Source organism: Chanodichthys erythropterus, chromosome 11, assembly GCF_024489055.1.
Source record: "Chanodichthys erythropterus isolate Z2021 chromosome 11, ASM2448905v1, whole genome shotgun sequence".
NCBI lineage: Eukaryota > Metazoa > Chordata > Actinopteri > Cypriniformes > Xenocyprididae > Chanodichthys > Chanodichthys erythropterus.
The window spans coordinates 8049985-8062482 of NC_090231.1; the positions used below are offsets into that span (position 1 = coordinate 8049985).

Sequence of the window (12498 nt, forward strand, 5' to 3'; positions counted from 1 at the left end):
TATGAACGCTGGATTCTGTGTTTACAATTCATACTTGCAGCCGGAGGGCGCTCTGCACTTTTAGTCCACAAATGCCTGCTAAATAAGAATAGGCAATCCAGGAAATAACTGAGCTAACAGAGGCCAGAGATCGCTAACTATGAATATTCAAATCACTTTTAAAGACAATAAATACACGATTGAGGCGATGAATGCATGTATTGCCTCTGAATTTGCGTCTGAATAGCGTTCCCTCCGTGGGCGTGGCCGCATTAGCGGATAATGAGCTGAATCACGGATTTCTGACATGGCTCTCTTTTCATACAGATTACATAAACACAGAATGTTTGTTTTCGATTTGACTTACACGATTTAAAACCTGACATTTCAACGTTTTTTTTAGACATAAGTCTAATTTTTTTGTGATTAGTATTCACTAAGTTACAGTTCATTTTCTTAGAACCATCAGATTGGACTTCGTTCAGAGGAAGACGAGTGATCACGCATCATGTTAGTTTTCTTTGTCCATTCACTCCCATTATAAAGCTTGGAAGAGCCAGGATATATATTAATATAACTTGTCTTTGTCTGAAAGAAGATAATCATATACACCTTGGATGGCTTGAGGGTGAGTAAATCATAGGAAAATTTTCATTTTTGGGTGAACTAACCCCTTAATTGCAGTCCAATTAACTATTTTCATCTTGTCCATCCATATATATATATATATATATATATATATAATATATAATATAAAATATAAAATTTCTGGGTTGCTCTGCTTTGCATTTTGCCGAGAAACAGATGAAGTAAGCATCCCGCGAAAAACAGTCAATATCCCCCCAGAGGTGAAATCTCATGCCATAGGTGTTGGGTTTCCTTTTTCCCGCCGGCTCAGCATCAGCAACACCGTTGCCATTAGCAACAGTGACTTTGCGTGCATCCATTGGTGTGTGTTAGAGCGGCGTGGCTCATGTCTGAGTCCCGTCACGTATCTGTGTGTGATTGAGCATGTCGTCTGGTCCTGTGTGACAGTAACACATGCTGCAGAAAGAGGCCAGTGTGCTAATCTGGCTTAGCGTGGCTTGAGCTATCTGCAAACGCAATCTGAGGTCCTCTTGGGAGGGACAGAGACATAGCTACAGGCCAGGGAGGGTTGGGTTACACTCTTTAATGTGTTTGCGGTGTAAGATAACCTTGCCATTAAGGACAGCACAGAGGGAGGAGACGGGAGTCTCGTTCTGTGAAGCATCTTTCTCCTCTATAGGCACATAGTCAGGTTAAGCTCACAGGTACCGCACGTACAACAAGCTTGTGGATTTCTGACGGACAGTAATGAGATGATTGCTGGATAGATCCGTGCAGAATGATAAGGTATGTGTAGCCGACAGAGCGCTCAGTGTGTTTGCATTGTGGATATCTTGTTTTTTTCAGCATTTCAGGTCAGTGTTCGTAGTGGGAGTTGGGTTTAAGAAGTGATAATGTAGTGAACCTTTCATTGACTCTTTAACTTTATACTTTCAAATTCAGTGATTGAATTCTCTTAGAGGAGAGTAGTCTTTCTTATCACCCTCAGACTTTCTTTTCATTGTCTGATTTGTCACATGGTTTCAATGGTCTTGATAGATTGTGATTGTCTTAGTAGAAGAATGTAGTCTTAAACGTAGCAGCAGCAAGCTTTAAATGTTTTCTATAGTTTAAGGACATGAAGAGGTGATAAAATATCTTTTCACACTGGAGAAAGGGAGAAAAATAATGAAAAAGTTACGTTTAGATTTCTTTGATCTAATCAGCAGATGCTGAGTAAGTGTTTTTACTTTTCATTTATGTTAATGGATGTTTGTGTCTTTTCAAGAGCAGAAATTGAATTCAATTCACGTTTATTTGTATAGTGATTTTCACAATACATTATTTAAAAGCAGCTTTAAATTTAAGAGGTTTGCGTTGTCATATCTAGGGCTGAATATTGCTATTTTTCAGGCTTTGAATACATTTAAAGGTGCCCTAGAATTAAAAATTGAATTTATCTTGGCATAGTTGAATAACAAGAGTTCAGTACATAGAAATGACATCCAGTGAGTCTCAAACACCATTGTTTCCTCCTCCTTATATAAATCTCATTTGTTTAAAAGACCTCCGACGAATAGGTGAATCTACATAACACCGACTGTTATGTAACAGTCACGATCATTAATATGTACGCCCCCAATATTTGCATATGCCAGCCCATGATCAAGCCATTAGACAAGGGCAGGACGTCTGGATGTGCACAGCTCAATCATCAGACTAGGTAAGCAAGCAAGAACAATAGCGAAAAATGGCAGATGGAGCAATAATAACACATGATCCATGATATCATGATATTTTTTGTGATATTTGTAAATTGTCTTTCTAAATGTTTCATTAGCATGTTGCCAATGTACTGTTAAATGTGGTTAAAGTTACCATCGTTTCTTAATGTATTCACGGAGACAAGAGCCATCGTTATTTTCATTATTAAACACTTAGGGCCCTATAATACACCCGACGCAATGCGACGCAAGGCGCAGCGCAAGTGTGTTTGCTAGTTTGCGTCTGGCGCCATTCACGTTGGTGTGTTCAGCCACATTGCCGGCGCATTGCTATTTTAAGGAGCTGAAAATAGACTGCGCCATAGACCAACTCAAACCTGGTCTAAAGTCTAAAGTCAGTGGCGCAATATTTTTTTGTTAGAGTGCGTTGGTAGAAACTGCACCTCTGGGCGCGTCTACAGTGCGCGTTGACTTTTCTTATTACACACAGGGATACGCATCACACAAATATGCCAAATATTAAAAACAAAAGGATTACAGTCTAAAAGAATATTATTGTGTAGGCTACATAAATATAAAAATGTAATGATGAATAGTCATTGTGTGTATTAGAATTAGGATACCTATTTTCAATTCAGCCTATTACTACTTATAATGATGAACGAAACTGGCTAATTAATTGAACAATCTTGCCAATACACACACATATTAACTGACTCATCGCGCGGAGCTATTTGAAAGCCTGCATCCAACGCAGACGACTGAAAGATTGACTGGCCACTTAACAGGTAATTTCACTCGCTCTTAAAGGGAAGGGGAGATGACACTCTGATTGGTTTATTGAACGTTACACCCATTACTCATTAAGGGAATAGGGACAACCCATTTCAAAAATGCGCCCCGGCGCACGGACCGTTTTTCAGTCGTTAAAATAGCAAAAGTGGATTTGGACACGCCCTGAGTGCACCTGCGCCGTGCGCTTCACACTTTGCGTTTAGATCGTTAAAATAGGGCCCATACAGTCTGTATAATGCATAAACACAACTTCATTCTTTATAAATCTCCAACAGTGTAGCATTAGCCGTTAGCCACAGAGCATATAGCCTCAAATTCATTCAGAATCAAATGTAAACATCCAAATAAATGCCATACTTAAGCGATTAGACATGCTGCATGACGAACACTTTGTAAAGAACAATTTCGAGGTTTATATTAGCTGTGTGAACTTTGTTTATGCTGTTAAAGGCAAGCGCGAGCTCCGTGGGCGGGGAGCACGAGCATTTAAAGGGGCCGCAGCCTAAATCGGCTCATATTTAATGATGCCCCAAAATAGGCATTTAAAAAAATTTATTTAAAAAAATTTATGGGGTATTTTGAGCTGAAACTTCACAGACACATTCAGGGGACACCTTACACTTATATTACATCTTTTAAAATGACGTTCTACGGCACCTTTTAAAGGATCAGTTCACTTCTGAATTCAATTTTCCTGATAATTTACTCACCCCCATGTCATCCAAGATGTTCATGTCTTTCTTTCTTCAGTCGAAAAGAAATTAAGGTTTTTGAGCCGGAACCAGGAACCCTTGCTATAACACCTGATGTACTCGTTACATCATAAGAAGAATGGCATCTACGCTAATATTAACAATTGACTAATTCTCTAGGATCAAGTTGATCAAGCTTTGTAATAAGAGGTGTAGTAGTAGCCAGCTTAAAGGGATATTTCACCTAAAAATGAAAATTATCCCATGATTCACTTACCCTAAAGCCATCCAAGGTGTATATCTTCTTTTTAGACGAACACAGTAGGAGATATATTTAAAAATACCCTTAGTCCTCTAAGGTTTATAACATTTGTGAATGGCTGCCCACATTTTGAAGACAAAAATGCATCCATCCATAAAAAAATGAATCCATACGACTCCAGGGGGTTAATGAAGGCCTTCTGAAGTGAATAGATGTGTTTGTGTAAGACAAGTATCCTAATTTAAAACTTTATAAAGTAAAATAACAAAACTCCGGCACGACAGCCACACGCATTCAACGTACATCCAAAAAGCGTTAACTTCCGCTATGTAGTACACAATGCCATGCAATGCAATGCCATGCATTATAGTGTAGGACGTAGCGAAGAGTGTCATGGCGTAACGCGTTATTTTACTTTATAAAGTTTTAAATAAGAATATTTGTGTTATATATATAAAGCAGTCTTTAGTGGTAGAAGTGATAGTTCTTCCATATTTGTAACAGGGAGGTGGTTTTGCAGCTACTGAAATTTAAATTGGAGATGCTATTAACTTATTTTTTTTATACAGCCAGCAAAATATTTGCAAATGAATTGTGAATATTCAGCATATTGCTGAGCTCAATGTTGATTTATATTCTTTTTTTAACTTTACATATAATTCATATTTAATGGTGCCATAGAACATGTTTCCAAAAGATGTAATATAAGTCTAAGGTGTCCCCTGAATGTGTCCGTGAAGTTTCAGCTCAAAATACCCCATAGATTTTTTTTATTCATTTTTTAACTGCCTATTTTGGGGCATCATTAAATATGCGCCGATTCAGGCTGCGGCCCCTTTAAATTCTCGTGCTCCCCGCCCCCGGAGCTTGCACTTGCCTTAAACAGCATAAACAAAGTTCACACAGCTAAATGCTCAAAATGGATCTTTACAAAGTGTTCGTCATGCAACATGTCTAATTGTGTAAGTATGGTATTTATTTGGATGTTTACATTTGATTCTGAATGAGTTTGATAGTGCTCCGTGGCTAAAGCTAACATTACACACTGTTGGAGAGATTTATAAAGAATGAAGTTGTGTTTATGAATTATACAGACTGCAAGTGTTTAAAAATGAAAATGACAGTCTTGTCTCAGTGAATACAGTAAGAAATGATGGTAACTTTATCCACATTTAACAGTACATTAGCAACATGTTAACGAAACATTTATAAAGACAATTTACAAATATCACTAAAAATATCATGGATCATGTCAGTTATTATTGCTCCATCTGCCATTTTTCGCTATTGTTCTTGCTTGCTTACCTAGTCGTTACCCAGACGTTAATACTGGCTGCCCTTGTGTAATGCCTTGAACATGAGCTGGCATATGCAAATATTGGGGGCGTACATATTAATGATCCAGACTGTTACGTAACAGTCGGTGTTATGTTGAGATTCGCCTGTTCTTCAGAGGTCTTTTAAACAAATGAGATTTATAAAAGGAGGAGGAAACAATAGTTTTTGAGACTCAGTGTATGTCATTTCCATGTACTGAACTCTTGTTATTCATCTATGCCAAGGTAAATTCAATTTTTAATTCTAGGGCACCTTTAAAGTATAAATCAGATTTTCTTACAAGAAAATTACCAATACTTCTCAGTATATATTGAATTATAATTGTATTCTTATTCTAAAATTCTCTCACTTTATACACAATCTTGGATGAACTTTTTCACTGTGCTTTTTGTTATGTGTTTTTGTATGAGGATACATGCTGTGACACAAGTATTGATTTTCATTTACATTCATTGATTTGAGGTGACACAAGCGAATTTGGAGATGCAACAGGTTGAACTGTATTTATGCTGATCGTTCTTTCACATTAGGAGCATCTTAAATACCTTAAAATCTGTCTAGGTTGTCAGCTTTGCTAGGTTTCAGAACAAAGCTATTGTCTTGGCTTCCAGGTTGATTTGGTCTGTGCGGTACGTGAGCTGAGACTGTATTGATGCAGACTGGATTTGTTCTAATGGTTACCCTCCCTCAGGCTTTCTCCGGCCTCTCATCAGAAAAATGTTGTAAATTATTCATATGAGCCTCTTCTATTAAAGCGCACAGCCACACCGGCTCTTACCCGCAGGTCCGGCTCCTTTACATCAAAGCAGACGTGCCGTTAATGGAACAGCGTCTGCCGATGGCCACATTTGCCAGATAAATGTTAAAGGGCTGGATGGAGTAATGTGAATAATAGGAGGGAGTGATTGATTTGACCTTCACAGCCCTCTTGGATTGATATCATAAAACTCCTGTTTACTGTAGTTTGGCCACTGATCTACCCAGAGCAAAGGCAACTGATGATGTGCTCTTTAAATATTAAAATAGATTTTTAAAGGTGTAGTTTGCCCCTAAAATAAAAATGCAGTCTCATTTACTCATCATGTCATTTTACTTCTGACAAAATGATAAAAGTCATCATAAAAAATCATAAGTCTCATGCACTATTACTGTCCATCTGTCTATCATTCTGTCTATCTGTCTGTCTGTCTGTCTTTGTTTTTCTGTCTGTCTTTGTTATTCTATCTGTCTGTCCATCTGTCTGTCCTTCTATCTATCCATCTATATCTGTCCATCTTTCTGTATGTCTGTCTTTCCATTTATCTCTATCTATCTGTCTGTCTGTCTGTCCATTTTTATGTATGTCTGTCTTTCTATCCATCTATCATTCTATCGTGTCTGTCTATCCAACTATATCTATCCATCTTTCTATGTCTGTCCTTCTGTCTATCCATATATATCTATCCATCTTTCTGTACATCTGTCTATCTGTCTATCCATCTATCATCTGTCGTTCTATCATCTATCCGTCTGTCGATCTATTGTTCTGTCATGTCTGTCTATCCATCTATATCTGTCTGTACTTCTATCTGTCTGTCGTTCCCTATATCATTCCCTCTATCATTCTATATATTGTTCTATCATTCTGTCTGTCTGTTGTTTCTTCTATCTATCCGTCCTTTTATCCATCTGTCGTTCTGTCTATCTGTTGACCCATCATTCATTTTAAATGGTCTTGCAGTATGACAACTTAATTTTTCAAAGTACAAATATTTCATTTAGTTTGTAAAATAATACAAAGTGTCAAACCTGCATGCATAACAATTACAAAAGAATGATCAAAATGCCATTTAAAATAGCTTTATATTTAGAATGTCACACCACAGAGCATAACTTCCCAAAATATTTAATGCAAACTACCAACACACATGCCTTTTTCACTTGAAGTGTTTTTTTTTTTTTTTTTTGTCCAGTTTGTTGCTTTTGTTGTTTGCTTTTTGAAATGGATCTGTAGCGGTTCATATTGCTGCATGCATATGTTTGAGCATGTACTTATGAGTATCACTATCTATTCACTATACCCCGAACTTCCCGATCTCACTCTCGCCCACAGTAGGTGCTCTTTACATCAAAGGTGAACGTGAAAAAGCACGGCTCTGCAAATACACCCTCAGCAGTCTGGGGGGAAAGGCATGTGAATTCTTTATGAGGCTGACCTGATTCCCGGCTGCTCCCTCTCCTCCTGTGTCTCATTTCCCATCGCGTCATCTTTGCTTTAGCATGAGCGTGTGCTAAGATTCCTTCTCTTTTACTGAATTGTTTGTGGTGGCTATGCCCCAATCGCAGGCGTTCCGGAGATGGGAGCCAAGCAGTCGGCGGTTGGCAGCCTTCCCTTTAGTCAGTCGCCCACTCTGAAGAACATCCAAGAGGCCTATACGGATGGCGAGGACCAGAGGGCACGCAAGCTTATCCGTCTCTCCTGCGAGAATAACAGTGGAGGGGGACCAGATGGGGTGAGTTTGATCATTTTCCAACTTTGTGCTATTACGTTTTACTGAAAAATTACATAAAAACTGAAGGGAAGCTGGTGCGTTGTGCAGTTCACCTGCTGAAGGACACGCATATGTTGCGCTTTGGAAGCTGCTACACTCAAAAAAAATATTTAAGGCTTCATTTAAGATTTGTGTATTTGAATAAAATTCCCATCCATTTGGACTTCATTTCAGATCTACTTTCTGAGTATGATTTATCATATGCATAGAAAGACGACAATATACAAGCACTGGCTTCTGACTGGCTTCTCTCCTGTATAATTTCACATTAGTCTCTTCAGACATTACTGTACATGAATAATGAGCTTCCAGAACTTCTGATTAAGGCTGTGTGTGAACTCCTAATTGAACTCCTTTCCACAAATTGAACATAGAAATAAAAGCCGTATAAATAACACAGTTTTTTCGTAGTCTTATTAAGTGCAAACAATAATTGCAACCATAATCAAAGCACTCTCTCAATATTCAAAGTGCAAACAGAGACCAGAGCTAAGTGGTGGTTACAACTACAGAGCCCAGCCTAGATAGGTTTGATATTAGAAGACAGGCTCTATTTGCGCACATCAGGGAGCTCGCATTTTATTTTCGCTTTCGCTGCAAGACAAGACATTTAGGCTTAGAATCCTTGCCTTGGTCTTGTCAGTCATCTCGCCTTACTCTTGTCACATGATCAGTGAACTCTGATTCCTGCGACTCTGCAGCTCGTGCTGGATGAGCAGAGTGGACGTTTACATTACTTTACAATTGAAGTGACTGTTATCCAACTGAATTAAATGGTTTCTATTAAAAAAAGAAAAACGACAGTGGAGTAATGTAAATATAGCAGTGGCATATTCTATGCTAATTTCACCCTCATGCACTATCGTGGCGATATCGCGAGAGCTTTTCACCTCGACGAGAAATCTCATCACATTTTAATTTTGCATCACACCCCTATTTGTCAGTCATACATAAATGAAACCGCTAAGAAACGGGTAAGATGTCTTTAATGGTACTAATAAACTGAATGTGTTTTTAAATACAAAATAACCAGGGCTCTCATTTATCATTGGTGCGTACGGACAGATTTGTGCGTAGTGAGTGCGTAAGAACAGTTTCACGCAAAGTGTGGGATTCACCAACTTGTACTTAAACGTAGAAATGTGTGTAAATATAAGCACACCTCTGAGTATGCTTACGCAGATAATCTAGTGGTAGAATAGTGACACTACACACAAAAATCATTTAAGAGTGTCACAGTATGCATTAAGCAATCCACATGTCCTGTGTTTCCTTCATAGCTGTCAACATTGAACACTGAAAATAAGGGAGATTTCCCGGGATCCATCCCCAAAATAAGGGATTTTTTTTTTTTTTACACGATTATTACATTTGGCACTGGGGAGGGGGTCAGGACCCCTGCACTTTTGATAAGGGTTGCTTCAATCAGTCACACTATATCATCTTTTAGCTTAGGATATTTTCTTTCAAATGAGACCATTTTCATTTTCACGTTTCTGTGAGCTTTCGTTCGTAAACAATCAACGGAAATGCACTCTCGAACGGAGAAACACACGATCTCCAAACCATCGATCAAAGCGTGCTAACGTTTTAGGACAGGTCGATGGTATATGATGTCAATCAAGCCAAACCGCCCATTCAGAAACCGAGAAATTTGAAGGCTGATCTCTCAGGTTGCAAGCTGGCTTGACTGAAGTTTTCGTGAGGATAATAGTTTATGGACTGTTTTGATTTCGGTAACTACATCTAGAAAGGTAAAAACATTGATGGTATCTATAAAAGAGATATCTGAAAGTGAAACGAAAGTGATATTGCCTCGTCCAGTGAGGAGGACGCACCAGAGGAGACCTGCGCGTTTAATCTGTAATACTGCATTTACAATGCAATGGCGTGCACTTTGATCGTGAAAGTGAAAGTGCCCTTTGCAGTCGCATCGCGGTGCCCCGTGTTCCCATTTCTCCCGATGTCCATTACAATTTCTATACTACATTTCCCGTGAGCCTTTCAAAGAAACTCCATGAGCGCGAAAGACGCGTTCGGCGCATGCATACGTGCATCACCCGTGGTCAAGTGCAAGCCACTTCACAGACACAGATACTTGCGTGTTCTGAGTTAACACAATCAGAGCGTAAAAATACGGGATATTTTACGGGAAAAAATGGGAAGACAGCGGGAAAAGAGCTAAAATACGTGAGAAACCCTGAAAAAACGGGAGGGTTGACAGCTATGGTTTCCTTTTATTTATAAAACACTCAATTTATCAATTGTCTAGTTTTACACACAGTGCGTAATTGGTGTCACTGTAAAAAAACAAAAAACAAAACAAAAAAAAAATTATGGTTAAGTAAATAATACAGAAAAACAAATGCAAGTTATTTAGTAGTACTCAATTTAAGCTTGTAGAAATTACAGTGTAAACATCAACATTATAAAATTAAGTTAAACTACTCAACTTTTCTGATACTGGTGTTCCCATCATGCACTGGGCCTTGAATAATTAATGAGGTAATTTTTTTTTTTTTTTTTTTTTTTTTTTTCTGTTTTCCAGCTGTTTTTACACTGTTTTAATCATTGCTTTTGTGGTTAGGTTTAGTAACTTAACATTTTGTGCCATTTGGAGCTCATTTTCTACTCAAAATGCCACAGTCACACTCAAAAATGTTCCATCGAATGTTACCGTCATTGTGTGTTGTGTACCAAGTATTGAGGTCTCTGTGTTCAACTATAGCATTACTTTTAATGTGTAGATATGATGTCTACACAATATCTTTAGTATTATCTGCTTAGATGTTTTTAAGTAAAAGCATACACATAAACAGCATGGTTTCATTCAGTGTTATATTGTTTTGTGTAAAATGTATTGCAAGAGAGTTTTAAACTAAATAGAAATTACTCAACTTTTTACTGATAAAGTTACTTATAATTTTACTTATCTAAGCCAAGTAGAGTAACTTAAACCCATATTTGAAATTTACTTAAATAGTTTATGTGTGCAAAAACTTAAGTCAAAATTAAGTAAACTTTATCTTTATTTTATTTTATCTTGCATTATTGGAAGACTTTGCAAACAATGCGCTCCAGAGAGCAAGTTTTCCAAGATCATGCTGATCTGCTTGGCAAGAGCTCTCTTTGTGTTTTTTCCGCACCGCAATAATAGCAATCACGTGACTTTTAAAGGGAAGTTTTGTCACCATATATGGTTCATTGGAGGCGTTTCCGAATGCTAATGACCTTGAACGTGAACGTTGGAACGTGAAAGTGGGATTTATCAACAATGATTGCTTACTCATGTGCGTAAGAACTGCGTGCGCACGTTTGATAAATGCGGATTTTCTTGTACTTAGGCACATTCTAAATTTCATTCGTTGGACAAAATATAGAACCTTTTCTACGCACTGTTGATAAATGAGGGCCCAGGTTTATATGTTTAGCATCAATAAATCAATTTTTTTTTTCAGCATCATACATTTTAACTAATTGAATATTGCTTGTTTCACATCTAGCCATAATTTAACCATATTCATAATTTTTATCTGAATAAATGTAATTGATTTCACAATGAACAGATTTGTGCTCATGTCAAAATATAATTATATGACAAAAAATAAAATAAAATATATGCAAATAGTTAATAAACTACGATTTTTTTTTTTTTTTTTTTTTGAGAGGAGAAATTTGTTTCTTACCTGTTTCATTTATGTATGCATCGCAATACGTTTATTAGTTGGTTCAGTTCTGTTAAAACTCTGTGATCCAAATGAATTTTAAGAACTCGGCATAAAAATAGCCGAAGAATCTGACAAACAAACGTATAATTTATGCAATACTGAAAATCAACATGCTAATGCCAAAAATCAATTCAAAAGGAGCTATTTATATCATGTACAGAGTTGTTGCTCATGTAAAATGGTCTTAATTATAATTGTTTTTTAGCAGACACTGTTTATAAAATCAACTTACAGTCCACTCGTTACAAAGACATTTATGTGCAGCAAACTGGGGTTGCTTGTAAAACTCTCCGCCGTGATGCTAGGTTGTTGTAAGTGGTTGGCGGTGTGGTGCTTTATTGTAAACAAGTGCTTAGAAAAGCAATAATGCATTCTTCTCAACAAGTTCCTTTAGCTCAAACAGTAGAGAAGAGAAGTCATTAAGGGATGCATGAACTGAAAAATATCCCTTGAATGCAATGCAAGTCGCTTTGGATAAGAGCATCTGCCAAAATTAAATGTAAATATAGAGGGTCAAGGTCATGGGTTTGATTCCTAGGGAATGCATGAACTGAAAAAATGTGTCTTGAACGCAATGTAAGTTGCTTTGGATAAGAGCATCTGCCAAAATTAAATGTAAATATAGAGGGTCAAGGTCATGGGTTTGATTCCTAGGGAATGCATGAACTGAAAAAATGTGTCTTGAACGCAATGTAAGTTGCTTTGTGTAAAAGCATCAAATGCATAAATGTAAACTGCATGATTTGAGGTATCAAACCTGTAGCATAAAGGATGCACGATGAGTTAAACGGCAAAGTTTTATAGAGAGGATTAGAGTGTTTTTCACATTAAAAAACTTAAGTATGAGCAACTGCATTGGCTTATCTGATCTGTGTTGCCTGG

At 37.4% G+C, this 12498-nt stretch overlaps 1 protein-coding gene across 6 annotated transcripts in view; it reads left to right on the plus strand.

Annotated features, from left to right (window-relative positions):
* lrrk1 (leucine-rich repeat kinase 1) overlaps positions 1-12498 on the plus strand; it is a 111985-nt gene that overhangs the window by 5614 nt on the left and 93873 nt on the right. For all 6 annotated transcript variants that reach the window (XM_067401379.1, XM_067401383.1, XM_067401382.1 and 3 more), the window contains exon 3: positions 7683-7849. In XM_067401379.1, coding sequence (XP_067257480.1) covers positions 7683-7849 — 167 coding nt within the window. The remainder of the gene's footprint in view (positions 1-7682; positions 7850-12498) is intronic.